Raw genomic sequence first — 16,824 nt, 5'->3', positions numbered from 1 at the left:
TTTTTAATATACATGTGTGTATTTGCGTATGAATTTTTGTATGTACGTACGCATGTGTGTGTGTATATGTGTATGTACATTTTTCTTTTATTTCAACAATCATGATCTTAGTTGTGTTTTGTTATGTATATTGCTTTTACAAAGTACATTAATTTGATTTTTTGTATTAATTTAGACATTTTCATACAAAATTGTAGGGTTCTTATTTATTTGAGATAATATCTTTTTTAGGGCCCTTTTTCATATTTCGTTTTTTTATGCGTTACACGAAATATAAAAAAACACCATAGTGCTCTGGCTTTGGCTGAATTTCCAAAACAACTAAATTTGAAATACTCAAACTAAAATTCAATGATACAAAGACTCATAATACAATTTAGTTAAGCAAAAGTGTAAAATTGAAGGACAAATGAAGAAATATGACGAAAATCAGGAATTAATTTTTTGTAAGTTTTTTGTAATTCATTTAAATCATAAGCGGACAAAGTGAAGAATGTAAGAACCTTTATCGCGAATGATGAGTTGTGACGTCACGTTGCTCCACAGGTGTCGATCGCTGAAGATGGAAGCGCTGTGGGAAAGAAACATCCATCCTTTTCACAATGCTGATCATTTAAATAATAATTTCATAACGAAATTGAAATCCCAATTAAATAATTTTATGGGAAAATTCGTAAAATGAAAAAAGATGTCTTTTAAATTATAATAAAAATATAAATTTAAAGTGATAGCTTTTCTGTATCTAAAAAGCAAATATTTTCATTAATCAGTCAATGCTGTCTGAGTCCGAACTAAAATGAAATTTTGTGCCTGAGGTTATTGCGTATAAAGAAAAAACGTTAGCTTCGCAAATTCAAATAATCTTTGGTAGCACTTTTTCCAATTCGTTTATTTGATTTTTTGTTTTTATTAAAAGAATTATTACGTATATTTAAATTAGTTTTGAGTTTTCAAAAAAAGATATTTAATTTAAGTTTTTCTTCATTTTAATACATGAGTGGCCCATTTCTGAATAAAATCCTGCAAAAATGTTTTAAAAGGTAATAGTATAAAATAAAATCTTTTCAAGGCTTCAGTTTGAAATGATTTAATTAATCACGATAGAAGAGCAAGAATAATAATTTGAAGATGACAGCATTTACTTCCTACATCAGTAAAGTGCTAAATTATTAATATTTATCAACCATGCTGCTGCTGCTGAAATTAAAATTTAATTTGAATAAAAAACATTTTTTCATATTAGAAAGTGTTTCAAAAAGTTATTTCAATTTGTTGCGGACTAAAAGACATTTGCAAAAGCATTTTCATAATTGCATAAGTAGAGCAGCCTTAATGTTATTGCAAAATCAAAAAATAATGTAAAGCAGACTCACGTGAAGTAAATGAATTCGTGACCGCTCAGTGTTTCCTCATCTTCGTGCATCAGCCAGATTAGTGAGATACTCGCGTGTTCATGGTCCGATTCCCAAACAAACACCGTGTCGTTTGTGGAATTGTTTTTTACGTCGAAATCCGTATTTTTATTGTCAAAATCGACAGCAATTGATTCATCATCTTTCGAGTGCTCTTCGCCATCGGACCATCTGTTCTGCCTGCTCGGTTGAGAGTCGTTGAAAAACATGAAATGTCGATCGTTCAGAATGTTGGTGCTCTCGTTTGTTTTATGAACTTTAGAGTAATATCCATTTTTCTTATGGTATCTCGAACACGAGTACAATCTTAATATCTGCGGAGGGAAAATTGTTGTGGATTCCTGCTGTTTGTTTGGATGCTGGTCGTCTCTCAGGTCGGACTTTGAAATGGGTTGAGGTCTTTTGAACGTGTCGTCAAACACTTTGAAGCTACCCACTGGTTTCTTTGTTGGCAGCATTAGAGCTTGAATTAAAAGTCCTTTGAAGAATTTTTCGCTTGAAACTGTTACTGTACAAATTATTTTACATGTTTTATAAAAAATAATTTTTATCAAGTTCTTTTTTGCACATTCCATTATTCCACAATTTTGTTAACAATTATTTTAATAGAAAAAACTTTTTTGGTATAACATCAAGTATAACATATACATTTTGCAGTTATCTAACAACATTTTGGAGGGGGTGCAAGCAAACCCTTGCAGTCCCCTGTTCGCGCCACTTGTTGTATACAGTCTAATCAAAAGTTTATAAATTTCATTAATTGCAGATAATCTGGAAAGAAAATGACAGGAAAATATTAAAGATGATTTTGTTTGAAGGATTGATCAGTTGAGGATTTGTGTCAGTGGCGTTCTTATGGTCATGATGAAATTGAATTAACTCTCAAATAATTGTAAATGTTTTTCGTAACAAACCAAGCACTGGGTGTTCTTTTATGAAGCGACTGCTGTTCACAGTTATTGATGGCTTCGTCAACTCCTCCTCCACGTCATCATCTTCGTTCAGATTTGGCATGTTTTCTTTAGTTGAAAAAATATATTTTAATCCAAAAATAATTTGATAAATTAAGTGATACATATTATCTTATTCATTTGACTCTATTTTTAAACAAATGAATTTTCAAATATTTAAAAAAAAATAAAATTTGTTTTAGTGGAAAAATATATTTGTTTTAAAGTTTCAGATAAAAACTTGATTGAAAATATTACAGCACATCAATTCATGAAATTTTTTTTCTAACTAAAATTTTTCATTGGGATAGAAAATAATAATAAAATAGTAACGCTAGCAGTGTAAGCAGTTTTTTTTTGAAAGAGTGGCTTAATTGTAAGAGATTGTTGAGAGAACAATTGTTGACAGAACAGACTTACAGCAGAATGGGAACATTGACTAAAAAATGGTTTCAGTCGACAAGAATGTAATTCGACAGAAACAGATGCTCTTTATTTGTAGATACAAATTTAGTAGAGAAAATTGTTAGTTAGAGCGGAAAACTAGTAATAGTAAGTCTTTAAATCATTATGCCTCCAGCGTTAATATTTTTGGACACATTCTCGTAATTATGTGTTAATATAAGTTTTTTATTAGGACTAGGAATTTTTTTATGCATGACATACTTTTGAAAGATCAGTCAGAATTTATAAAAAATTTGAAAAAGATTACTCTAAGTTTCCACAATGCAGCGCTCTTTGTGCAAACGTTTTCGCTGAGATATATGAAGACGAATGGTATCTGAGATATAAGAAAATGAATGCTATCTGAGTTGTAAGAAAATGAATGCTATCTGAGATATATGAAGATGAATGCTATCTTAGATATATGAAGATGAATGTTATCTGAGATATATGAAGATGAATGTTATATGTGAGATATATGAAGATGAATGCTTTCTGTTAATCGCATTCAGAAAAAGTAAAATGAGCTGCAGGAAGTTAAAAATAATAAAATACCTTCAACTTGTTAAAAAGGTAAAAATAGCTGCTGGATTGTCAAAACGAAAAAACAAAATCAAAAACTGGTGAGACTTACTACGCACCACCACTACAAAGTATCAAACAGACGATGCTATATAACGACCAATCTTTCTACCTACCATAAATCAGTCATCTTGATACAACTAATACTGCAGTCTAGATGTAAACACGAATATAGACCATGGAACCATCTAGAGCCAATAATAGTCCATTTTAGACTAACCCAAACCAACTAGTCGTGCTTGATGGATGCACCAGGCCTTCAGGTCATGTGCATTAAAACTTATTAAATTTAAAAATGATTGAAAGTACATGACTGAAAGAAAAAAAATAATGAAAAAATTAAATAAAGAAAGTATGATTGATGGAATAAATGTATGGTCAATGACACTGCTGAATGACTGCTTGGTTGCTTGACTTGCTATTTAATTATGTAACTAATAGATTGGTTGATTTATTGAATCGGTATTAATCGATCTATTTGTTGATTGTGATATGAGTTGGATATTGATAATTTGGTAGGTTGATTAATTGACTGATTGATTGATTGACTGACTGATTGATTTATTGATATGATTATTAGCAAATAAAATTAATTTATCATTATTTAAATTTGCCAATCAAAAACAAAATTTAAATTATCATTATTTAAAATTGACAAACAAATTGAATACCTCCATAATTGATTGCAGAATTGACTGGCTTCATATCACCCGGACGTCCGCCTTTTTTCGATTTTTTGAACGTAGAAAATAGAGTAGGATCATTGCATATATGTTCCTCACTAACAACACCAAATGAAACATTATGTAAATTTAATCCCTTTCCAGTAGAAAACATTAAAAAAATAAAAAAGGCAATTAGATTCGCACAGTGAACGAACATGTTTGACTGGGAAAATAATTTGTTTCGTCGATATTTTTACTTAAAATTAATCAAAACAATTTCGTTTTGTTTCTTCATGAGATTATTTTTGAATAGAATAGGCATCATAGACCGGTTGGAAAACTTTTTGTATTTATTGTTAGATGAAATAAATTGAAATTCTACGACAAACAGCAAACGAATGTTAACAAACGCAGTTTATCAGCCACACATATGCATGGTTTTGCGTGTATGGCGCATGAATGCATCTGTGAAGGAGCACACCATCACAAGCCTTCGTCATAACAAATTCTCCTCGCTTGCTTCAAGCATCCTTCCACTGCTATACATTCTGATATTACCTAACGCATATATATATATATATATTATATATATATACATACGTGTGTGTGTGTGTGTGTGAGGGAGTGTGCGTGTGCGTGTGTGTGTGTGTGGTGTGTTTGTCAGTTTGTGTTTGTGTTACACAGAGTGAGCATGCGCGTGTCCTATTGTAGCACACCTAATGTACACATTTCTACATATATGCAAATTAAATAAAATTTTATTCAATCAAATCAAAAGAAAAAATGATTTTGATGCCAGGAAAAAAAAGAAATTCTTGTGGTTTTTAATTATTCAAAGTTTTGTAAATTTCATAATGAAAAATATATAACAACATTTAAAATTTTTAAGAAGCAGTCGGTTTTAATAAAAAAATGTTACGCAGATACCAGCGATGTGGTACTCATATTCGAGTACCAATTTTAAGTACTTCTGCTTGACACCAAAGTACTCGTACTTGTTATTTTACAATGTACTTGCACTGGTACTTGAAAATTTACTGGTACAATATGCAAGTACTTTACCAAAAACTACAAAATTAGAGATAAAAATTTTAAGGAAACTAATATTCCATTTGTCAACATTCGTCAACAACCATCCATCATTTTCTTCAAAAAATGGCTCATGCATTTTTTTATATGAACCGGCTTTCAGCGAGGTTACTTTCAGCGGAACATCCAAGAATTCCTGACGCGATGCATTGGACGCTCTAAAACATTAATAAACATAATAATAAAGAGCAATAATGTAAATATATATATTTATTAATATATTTTATTATATATGCCATATTTGGGCGGAACATGAAAAAACAATTATCAAGGTTAGAGTTTAATTAAATCAATCGTTATAGATAACCAGAAAATCAGATAATCGAATTTTGTATTTCAGCTAGCAGCTTAGGTGTCGTTTTTTATTCGAATTGTCAATGTATGTTCATGTTCGGATGTTGTCTCGACAGTGTTGTCAACGGCTGCGCCAGCTTTGAATCATGGATATAATCCATATATAATTATATATATATCCATGGTTAAAGCTGCTATTTTTTTCCAACAAACAATAGAATCCATTGAATTATGAATTATATAATTCAATGATAGAATCAGAATATGAGTATACGTTTTTTTTTAATATTTAAAAAACAATTTTACTTTAAAATTTGATGCATCTTAAAACTTTTATTATTAAATTAAATTTATTAAAATTTCGAGAATTTCATGAGTCAACCAAAAAAATTATCCCCAAATAACTAGCCCATCACTGTTTACCTGTCATTGAACGTAAGTTAACCAACTAAACAGTTTTAGTGAGATTCAAATAAATTTATTATTTTATTATTTATTTGCTTAAATTATTCATTTAATTAATAAATTTTTCAATTATATGATCAGCGTTCAGTTTTTGAGATAAAAAGTTCATTAGAAGATAAATTATTACAATAATTACGTTTCTGTTGGTTTTTTGTTCTTTTTTGTTCTCAATTTTAAATTTAACTTTTTTATCTTTCATATCTTTCATGTATGATGAAATAAAAGGTTTTTAAGTTTTATTAATCAACATTTGTACGTTGTGGTCATCAATCATCTTTTATTAGGAATGATGTATTTTTTTTTATTAAGCTTGATTATATTAGAATAGAATCTATTCTTATAATTATAATAATAATATATCAAAATAATATATTATTAATTATCGTTATTCAATAGATCATGTGATTTAATTTTCATCTTTATATAATTATTTTATATTTATTTTGAATGTTCATATCATTAATCTGGTACTGCAATGGTGTGGCAGTTTTAAAAACCTATGCTGCACTATTTTGTTTTTTTAATTATTAATTAAGTTATGTAATTTATAATTTTATTAATTTATAATATAATAATAAATTTATTACATTACATTACATCACTTGTTTACTCATTTTTACAATGATTTAAAATTGAAATGTGTTTGAATGAAAATTGAATTACACTTTTAAAGCTTAGACTTAAAAAAGAGTAGTGATAGATTAGTTAATGACTAGGAACTAGCTAGTTTTGAGATTATGGAGACTTATGGCATGGTATATTATTTTTATTAGTCTATCTTTCTATTTATATTATTTGCTCGCTGAGGGATTTGCTCGCTGAGGGATTTAGACAACGTTGTCAGGAGCCAAAGTTTAAGAAATTTTGAGACATTTATGGAAATTGACAGAGGGCTAAGAACACTAAAAAACAAGTTGTAGATATCTTATATGAAGTTGACTGTTTCTTAAGCAGTGTTTTACGCTGATTTTAAATTTGAAAACCGTTTTGCTCTATCACGTCAAATTGCTGAGATATTGTCAAATTTATATATTTAGTTTGTGTAAAGAAGAACATTGTGGGCCAATACATGGTCAAGATTGTGGGCCAATACATGGTCAATTTATCAACAGTTTTATTTATTGTTATTAGTGTATTTCTATAACCCCTATATATGTACATATAAATTATATAACAATTTTCTATTAATATATATATATATAAATTATCCTGTGGCTTGCCCAATACCACAAACGCCTGAATCATTTACAATTGATGAAGATGTACATGAAAAAAGTGATAATTCGTTCTCTGCAAGTGATTCAGACTCTGACTACAATGCTGCCCCAGAAGAACGTCATTTGAATAATTATGCTGAACTTTGTGATCTTGTAAGAGATCTAGCACTGGCAAAAGCGCAAGCAGAGCTGCTTGGTTCAAGTTTGAAGGAATTTAACTTACTTGCACCTGGTACAGCAACAGCGAATTTTCGTCACAGGCATAAAATTCTTGTTCAATACTTTAAAATGAGTGATAATAATATTTGCTACTGTACAGATGTGGATGGTCTTATATCGAGTTTTGGGATTAAACATACTGTTGAAGAAAGGCTATTCATTGACTCGTCAAAAACTTGTTTGAAGGCAGTATTGTTGCACAACGGAAATAGGTATGCATCAATACCAATAGATTATTCTACCCATATGAAAGAAACCTACGAAACCATGTCATTACTTCTGCAAAAAATACGTTATCTGGAATACAATTGGACTATATGCTGTGACTTAAAAGTAGCAGCTATTCTGACAGGATTGCAAGCAGGATACACAAAATACTGCTGCTTCCTATGCAAATGGGACAGCAGAGATAGGATGCAGCATTACGTTAAGAAAAATTGGCCAATCAGAAACAAAATGCAGCCAGGAAATAAAAGTGTTTAATATCCACCGTTGGTTGACCATGACAAAATTCTTATGCCACCACTTCATATAAAGTTGGGACTTATGAAAATTTTTGTAAAGAAATTAGACTGCGCAACAAGTTCCCAGGATTGAGTTATGCAAAGGTAAAAGAAGGTGTATTCATGGGCCCACAAATAAGAGAAATGATATCTGATGAACACTTCGAAAACATTCTTAGTTCAACTGAAAAAGAGGCATGGGTGGCATTCAAGTCAGTTGTATCTCATTTCCTTGGAAATAAGAAAAGTTCCAATTTCGTGGAAATTGTACAAAAATGCATTAGTGCCTACAAAGATCTTGGCTGCAATATGTCTCTGAAAATACATTTACTCGACTCCCATCAAGACTTCTTTCCAGAAAATCTAGGTGCAGTCAGTGACGAACACGGCGAGCGCTTCCACCAGGATATTTCAGTGATGGAGTCACGCTATCAGGGTCGATGGAGTGAAGCGATGTTGGCAGACTATTGTTGGACCCTTCAACGTGATTTATCAACTCATCAATGCAAGAGAAAGTCCACAGTCAAGAAATTTTCACCATGAACATGTTTAACAAATTTTTACTTAAATTAAACTTTCAATTGAATCTTTTTTTAAATAAGTATTATTATTTTAGTATTTAAAGCCGTGTTCATGTTTATATTTAAAACTTGTGTAAAAATTTCCTGGAAATAAAAATTTAGTGTGAATAAAAAATCCCTTACGTGTTATAATAATAAATTAAAATACAAAATTTAAAGCGAAGTTATTTCAAAAATGGGACGTGATAGAAAAAATCGGTTTGCATATTTGAAATCAGCATGTTCAAATGGTTACACTTTTAACTTAGATGGATTATTGTATGCCAAGATATCTGCAAAAAGTTTTTTTTTTGTTGTTCAGTGGAATCAACCAAATGTTTGCTAATGTTGGTCAAAGTTATGCTGGCGTTTTTTTTTATGACTTATCACACCAAATTTTGGACCATTTTGTATTTTTCTTGTTAAAAAACTGACTTTTACTTACTATCAATCAGCGCATTGTTTATGCTGTTCATGACGGTAAGGATTACTAGATCCACCACTGTTTGCATGTACAATACTTTTGTAGCTACTTTTTAAGTTTTTAGTTTAAATTTTAGTTGGAAAAGTATTTTTTTCTGCTTGTTACATATTTGTATTAATTAGATGAAGATTAAAAAATGTTTATAAAAAAATACATATACAAAATATATTTACTGTTTGTTATGTTACATTTACTTAATTTTATAAAATAAATTTTATAGCATAGTTTTTTTGTGCTTAAGTAAAATATCTTACAAATATGAAAAAGTTTTTGATGAAATTATTTAATTATTTTTTTCAGTTTCAATTTTTATTATGAACCCATCCACAAACTGCAACACAGAAGACATTTCTAATGATGAAGTGGATAATGAAGATATAAAAGATGAAAGAGAGGTTTGTGAAAACACTACTGGCGTGATTGAAACGGAAACAGAAGAAGAGCCACAAAATTCCATTGAAAACAAATCATCTGATAAAAATATAACAATGAATAATGGCAAGTTTTTAGGAATTTTTTAAAATGTTTTTAATAATAAAAATTTGACAAAATTTAAAGATTTAGACAACAGCACATTCAAGGAAATTGATATAACAGATGAATCTAAAGTGGTAGAAAATTTTAAAAAAGAGGCTATAGACCAAGATAAAATGAATCAAGGTATTTATTTATTTCTTTAGGTGTATTTTTGTTAAATTAAGGTTCAACTTGAAATCTCCGTATGAAAACAAATTAGTTTGTTTTATATGAAAGAAAAAATTTGAGGAAGAATTTAATTTTTTTAAATTTTTAAACACTACTGATTTTGCAATAAATTGGTGTAAATTTATCATATTGTACAATTTTTGGTTCAAAAGAATGTTAATCTAAGGTTCAAATTTTTTGTATTTAAATTTCAAGAAAAAAACTCAGGAAAAGGAATGTCATTTAGTGAGTGGTCACGTTCCACATTCACATTTGCCAAACAACTTGTTTCAGAGAGCTTAGGATATTCAAACAAGACTGTGGACGAAGATGTTGAAAGATTGATATCAAGTTTGATGACAAGCAAGCAGCAATGTGAGAAGTTAATAACAAAGGTGATTGTTTTTTTAACTGTACCTGCTTATAATCATGTCTCTTAAAGTTTCTATATATTGCCAGGCTCAAAATATATCAAGAGCTCTTTTACATTTATCAGAAGCTAGCAAAGATTTTGGAATGTTTTTGAGTGAGACATCACTGAAACAATTAGTTGATTATAAAGAAGAAATGGCTTGTACAGGGGAATGCTTCAGATACATGAATAAAAATACAAGCCTGCTAGAAGGTAATTAATTAACCTCTGCAATAATTTCTGACAAGTGACAAATTGTATTTTTGTTCAGGTGTTTTAAACATGTTCATTAGTAACATGTCAACCTTGAGTTCAAAAGCTCTTGGAGATGCTTTGCTGTCTGTCAGGCAGTATGATTCCTGCAGGTCGTTGGTGATTTATTGCTTATTTTCATGTTATTATTATTAAATATAAAATTAAAAACACATTTTCAACTTTTTACTTTATTGCGTTTTTTGAGTATGTGATAGCGAGTATGTTCCAGTATCTGGGTGTCGTGTTGGGTGGTGACGAAAAAACGGCTGATGCAAAAATTTGACGGGAATAGGCTAGCTTGGGGAACATTTACGAAGCTTTTTCTTTTTGATTACTCTAGTAGTTTGTTCATTGCTCTAGTAGTTTGTATCTCATATCCATCAGCCACGCAAATTGATTTCTTCACTGTCAAGCAACAACACCGAAGGCTATTCAAAAATGTCAAAGTTATACCTGGCGAATCGTGTGTCGCCCAACATAGACTCCTTGTGGCAGACCTGGTTGTCGAACTGTCACAACATAAGTCTAAACAAATGCCTCGGAGAATCAAAACGTGGAAGCTGAAAAGCAATATTCATCGAGAAAAATTTCAACAGATTGTCGCCACACAGTTAGACCACCAATCGCAAGCCAGTACAGATTGGAGTACATACAAAACCGTTTTAATGATCGCTGCAACTACAGTTTGTGGGAAAACTGGTACAAAACGCCAGCATGAACGTGACACTTGGTGGTGGAATGACAGTGTACAAAATGCAATAGCTGAAAAGAAAAGTGCATACAAGCAATGGCAAAAGTCAAAGTCTGTAGATGACCATAAAATTTTCCGTGAGAAGAACAACTATGCAAGACGTCAATTTGCACTGGCTCGGATAGATCAGTGCAGAGAGTGGCTCACTAAAAGCAAAGGTGAACAAATGAAATCTCTGTATCGTATAGCAAAACAAGCAAAGCGTACGAAAAATGACATAGTTGGTGCCTCATGTATCAAAAACGACAAAAATGAGATGGTTCTTGAACAAGATGAGATAAAGCTACAGTGGAGAGAATACTTCAATCGTCTGTTAAACGAAACAAATCCCATCAATGTTAACTTTGACGCTCCACCCGTCGAAGGTCCGATTCCAGACATTACTGTAGAGGAGCTTACAGAAGCTCTGAAAGCTATGAAGGATGGAAAGGCAGCAGGGCCCTCTAGACTCACCAATGACATTATCAAAGCATCTGGTACTGTAGGTATCCAAACGTTACTACAACTTTGCCGTGAAATCTGGAGAAATTGCTCAATGCGGACTGAATGGAACTATAACATGACAGTCCCGCTATACAAAGGCAAAGGTGGTCCATTGAACTGTTCATCATATCGGGGTATACGTCTGTTAGAACACTCCCTGAAAATTATCGAAAAAATCATTGAGAGAAGATTAACGTCGTGCATCACAATCGGAAATTATCAATTTGGTTTTCTAGCGGGGAAATCAACAATTGATGCAATTCACATCCTTCGGCAACTGCAAGAGAAGTACCTCGCAAAGCATCAACAACTATCACACATTTTTGTAGACTTTGAAAAAGCATTTGATCGAGTTCCCCGTGAAGCAATCAGGTGGAGTCTACGTAGACAATTCATTCCAGAATATCTTGTTCGACTTGTGATGGAAATGTATACGAATACTAAGACTCTTGTCAGCACAACGGTTGAAAACACAGATGCATTTGACATCGGCGTTGGAGTTCACCAAGGCTCGATTCTCAGTCCACTGTTATTTATAACTGTGATGGAAGAAATCACAAAACCGATACGCACTGGTGACATTTGGAATCTAATATATGCTGATGATATCGTTTTAACAGCCACGTCTGAGCAGAATGCAACACAGATGTTTGAAGATTGGAACACCAGACTCGCCGATCATGGATTCAAAGTCAACATCAGCAAAACCAAAGCAATGAACACTGGTGAACCCATCCAATCCACAGCTACTGGACGATGGCCCTGTTCAGTTTGTAAAGCTGGTGTAGGTAACAATTCAATCAAGTGTCAGCAGTGTAACCAGTGGTGTCACAAACGTTGTTCAAAAACAATTGGTACTTTATCTAAAGTGTCCAATTTCGTTTGTCCTGCTTGCATCAATCCTCAACAACAAATTCGAAATAGCACTGTTTTTGAAGCCATCAAGTTAGAGAAAGTCACATCGTTTCAATATCTGGGGGTTGTTCTGGATTGTAATGGAACAGCTGAAGCTGCCGTTCGAACACGCATACGTGCAGCCTGGAATAAATGGCATCTCCTTGCCTCTATATTGATGCGGCGTGACATCCTACTACCACTAAGATCAATACTTTATAAATCTGTGATACGTCCAGAAACATGGCCAATGACAACCAAACTGGAACAACAACTTCAACGAACCGACATGAAAATGCTCCGATGGATGCAGCGAATTAGTCTGAAGGACCACATCAAATCTACCAAAATTCTGCGTCGTGCTGGTTTAGATGATATAAAGGACGAATGCCGGCAACACCGTCTGCGGTGGTTTGGTCATGTCAAACGAAGTGGAAACTGTGCCATAACTTCTCTTGTAGATGTTGAAGTACCTGGCACACGTCCCAAAGGCCGTCCAAAGAAGTCCTGGTCGCAAACAATCGAGCGAGACATGAAAGCTCTAAATTTAAATGAAATGGATACAACTGATCGTCTAATTTGGCGCAAAAAGTTGATGGCAAAGAAAACAACGTCCTACCTCGGGAAACCGAGTCTCTGGACGCAAAACGAAGATTGATTGTTTGGAAAGATGCGGTGATGATGCTTATTTTAAATAGATATGTGAATGAATTTAAATCAAAAAGAAGAAAATTTGATTTTTTAGATCATTTTATGGTTAGGAAAACAGTTAAGAATCAACAGACCTGATCTGTATAAAGTTTATTAAGAAAAATTTTAAAAATTGTAGATTTTTACTTGAGTAATGTTTAGATATTAAAACCAAATTATCTGCCAGGGATGATCCAAAAAATGGTGGAAAACATTACATAAACAATCAATCAATCATTTAACCATTTTGATTGATTGATTAATCGATAACATAATTGGTTTATTTTTTGACAACTGCAAATCCATTGATAAATTATTTTAATTGTTTGATGAACCGTGATTTACATTAAATTGATCATTTTATTAACGTAGAATTGAGTATGATGCGTATAGAACGGAATACGAACGAACAACGAAAATGGTGAATGTTAGCGAAGAAAAAGTAAAATTAGCAAAAATGAGGTTTGATGAATGCACACAGAAGTTTAACAGATCGCGAGATGACATCATTGTCAAAATTAAAATGGTTGAAGATAATAAAGTTTGTGTTTTACAACATTTTAATTATTTAACAATTTTTTTCATGACAATTATTGATCTGGTTACATGGAATTTTAGTTTTGCACTCGAGCCATAATATTGTTAAAAGTTGGCGCGTAACATTTCCTTTGTTATATCCTATTTTTTTATTTTTCCAGATCATATCAAATGATCATTGTTCATGTTCATATGCTCTTTAGAAGATGCACGTATTATTATAAATACTGTTTTTGCTTTGAGTAAAACATTTTAATTTTAACAGTAAGTGCCTCAATGTGTTTCATGGACAAAATAAAACTATCATGAAGATAATTTAATTATTTTTCAAGTTATGAATATTTTTCTGATTTCACCCTCCAATTTTTGAGTGATTTTAATCAATGAACTGCAGTTACTATCATACAATCATCTATTTAAAAAATTTTTTCCTCTTTTGACTTGTTCTCATTTTTAAGGAGAAAACCACCATTTTCGTTTTTTGATATTTTGTTTAGCTATAAAAGCGATCTACAAAACTGATTGTAATGCGTTTTATAATTTTAAAGGGCTTTTAAAGTATCCATGAACTTCTCTATTTCTATCTCTTTTTCAATAATATTGGGCTTATTGATTCAGTGGCTAGGTTGAGGAATTTTTTTCGTTTTTATTTGAATCATAGATACTTAAATCAATAAAGCGTTCTTGAGTTTTAGGAGGCCAGTTTTGCTTGGTATCTTTGAGTTTTTTGAACATCCGTGTTGCTTCGACTCATCTTTGGTTGTTTTGGTAAGAAATATTGAGTTGATTCTACTGTATATACAATCATTAAGATCACTGCATTTTCAGCATTATTCAACTTGTAGTTGAGTTTTTCAATTTTGCGACCAAGAACTTTTTCATCATTTTGTAGTTTAAGTTTAAACAAAGTTTTTTAGATATTTTTTTTAACAATTTCTAAGATTAAACATCATTAACAAGATTAATACGGCAGTCAGTACTACAAATTAAGCTTTTTTGGCATCAACTGTCATCTTCAGTTTGGTTATTTGACACATTTTTGTTCGTATAAGACAGTTCCCTGCACATTTCAGCGTTAACGCTGCTCTATCTATCTTATCGGTAAAGTTTATAATGGAAAGGTTAAGATGAAATAGTTGCAGACTTTCAGTCTAAACTTCCGTTGTTATACCTCATAACAAATTTAATTCGTTTTTATTTTCTAGTTAATTTTGAAGTGTTTTTTAAATTACCCTTTTGCTGTTTTTACCATTGTTCTTATTTTTTCTATCGGCAAATCAAATGAAATCATTTATCCAAATATTAATATTAGCAAATATTGAATTAATATTTATTGAAGGTCAAAGTAATAAAAAGAAATTTGACAATTCTTCACGAAGCTTTAATGAAATATTCTAGAGAAACGGTTCAGTCTCTCTCTGAAATTTCTTCAAACTATGAATTCAAACCATTATCATCTGATTCATGGATTGAAGCTTCTGATTGATAAAAAATTAATATGATTTTAATTTTTAACGTATTTAATGATTTAACTATATCTAACTATATTTCACTTTATTCTGGTTGATGTGTTTTGAATAGTAATTGGTCACTAATTGTAATTGGTCACAGTTAATTGATCTGGAATTTCATTTTAAAACTTCCAATAACTAACATGAGCTTGTGTGAACATCCGAAGTATTAGAATGTAACTCTTGCATTTATATGTAAACGAACACAACAGACGAACATAACATACGCATATCTACACATTATAAATATTCATTTATCCAGTCGCTTAACCTAGCTCAAAAAGTGTATAAGTTGATATATGAAGAATAATGCATGTACGGTCCCATGACAAGCAAACTCTCTACCTATTTCTCTGACTACTTCTCCATCACTTACAAAGTTCAGAGTGGATCTCAAGACTCATCTGTTTGCAAAATTCATTGAGGACCGCTGTTGAACATCGCGGAAATTACGCTTTACAAGCTAATTGATCGATTGATTGATTGATCGATTGATTGATTGATTGATCGATTGATTGATTGATTGATTGAAAAAGCTCGATAAATAAAGTTCCCGAGCATGTTTGCTCTCAGAAAAAAAAACAATGAAAAAGCGGATATCGACATAAGCGGCGCACGAATTATAAAGCATATCAAAATAAAAAATACGCATTGACCTGAGCCGTTAAGCGTGCTCGGATATTAATGGATACATTCATACATCGATACATCCCCACACTCACATTAGCCAGCAAATCGTTGAAAAATCGCAAGAAACCGTACGAATGGCAGGTGATGCGTCTATATTATGACTCAAATCTTTCCAGGTCAACGTTAGAAAAATCAATTTCTGTTTAAATTTCATGTTTTACGAAAAGCAAAATAATATTTTAATTTATTTTTAAAATCGTTTTTTAAATGTTAATTATATTTGTGTAGGTATAAATAATTTCCGATTTTTGCTTATATATTTAGAACTAGAATTAGAGTTTTTGACTAGTCTACTTGTTCTAAAACTCAAACGTAGACCATTTTGTGTACCTTGGCAGTCTTATAACCTGTGACAACAACTGCATCAAAAAAATTGACAGAAGGATAACAATAGCTCATGGAATGTTCGCATCATTGAAGGAAATGGAAGTGGAAATATATCTATAAAAACAAAGTTGAGAATGATAGAATTTTGCGTTTTTCCGAGCTTGCTCTATGCATGTGACATGGACAATAAAGAAAAGAGACAAAGACAAATTGGAAGCATATGAAATGAAGCGTTACCGAAATTTGTTGGAAATCAGTTGGAAGCAGAAAGTAAAGAACGAAACCATCAGAAATCAACTTGGAAGACAGAAAAGTGTATATGAAAAAGTCAGAGAAAGAAAACTGGGATTTTTTGGACACATTTATAGAATGAGAGAAGACAGATTGATTTAGATGGTACTAATGAGTAAAAGAAATTTGAAGAAAAAAGTTGGTAGACCTGCAAAGAAATGGATAGATGACATTACTGAATGGACTGGTATCCTGAATTAAATAAAACTGGCCAAAGATAGAAAAGGTTTTTGGAAAAAAAGGAAAAAATATATATATAAAGCATGCTTAGATGTACACCATCGGCTTCGACGATCCTTCGATGGACAAAGAAGGATCATTGATTTATTCATATAATTAGAATAATTGATTGATTGATTTTTGACCCTAAATCGTTCCGGCTTTCCATTGTTATAAATGTTGTGTTGTAAAAACT

At 31.6% G+C, this 16,824-nt stretch overlaps 3 protein-coding genes across 3 annotated transcripts; 2 read left to right on the top strand and 1 right to left on the bottom strand.

The window, feature by feature from the left end:
* Window positions 1–1,369: 1,369 nt before the first annotated feature.
* On the bottom strand, window positions 1,370–2,426 carry HELRODRAFT_171763 (hypothetical protein; the record flags this gene model as incomplete). Its single annotated transcript, XM_009018438.1, has 3 exons — window positions 1,370–1,920; window positions 2,079–2,144; window positions 2,327–2,426. 3 exons carry the CDS (start codon window positions 2,424–2,426, stop codon window positions 1,370–1,372), a joined length of 717 nt encoding a protein of 238 aa, XP_009016686.1.
* A 2,559-nt stretch (window positions 2,427–4,985) lies between these two features.
* HELRODRAFT_171762 (hypothetical protein) lies at window positions 4,986–8,383 on the top strand (the record flags this gene model as incomplete). The annotated part of the gene is made up of 3 exons (XM_009018437.1): window positions 4,986–5,106; window positions 7,162–7,812; window positions 7,875–8,383. 3 exons carry the CDS (start codon window positions 4,986–4,988, stop codon window positions 8,381–8,383), a joined length of 1,281 nt encoding a protein of 426 aa, XP_009016685.1.
* Window positions 8,384–8,596: 213 nt separating this feature from the next.
* HELRODRAFT_171761 (hypothetical protein) lies at window positions 8,597–13,793 on the top strand (the record flags this gene model as incomplete). Its single annotated transcript, XM_009018436.1, has 8 exons — window positions 8,597–8,702; window positions 9,227–9,386; window positions 9,456–9,544; window positions 9,863–9,963; window positions 10,028–10,193; window positions 10,252–10,345; window positions 13,426–13,594; window positions 13,752–13,793. The coding sequence occupies 8 exons, from the start codon at window positions 8,597–8,599 to the stop codon at window positions 13,791–13,793; spliced, it is 927 nt and encodes a 308-aa protein (XP_009016684.1).
* Window positions 13,794–16,824: the final 3,031 nt, after the last annotated feature.

The sequence above is a fragment of the Helobdella robusta genome (genome assembly GCF_000326865.2).
Source record: "Helobdella robusta unplaced genomic scaffold HELROscaffold_21, whole genome shotgun sequence".
NCBI classification, from domain to species: Eukaryota; Metazoa; Annelida; class Clitellata; order Rhynchobdellida; family Glossiphoniidae; genus Helobdella; species Helobdella robusta.
The sequence above is the reverse complement of the archived record's forward strand: the minus strand, read 5'-3'. Positions and strand labels throughout refer to the sequence as shown.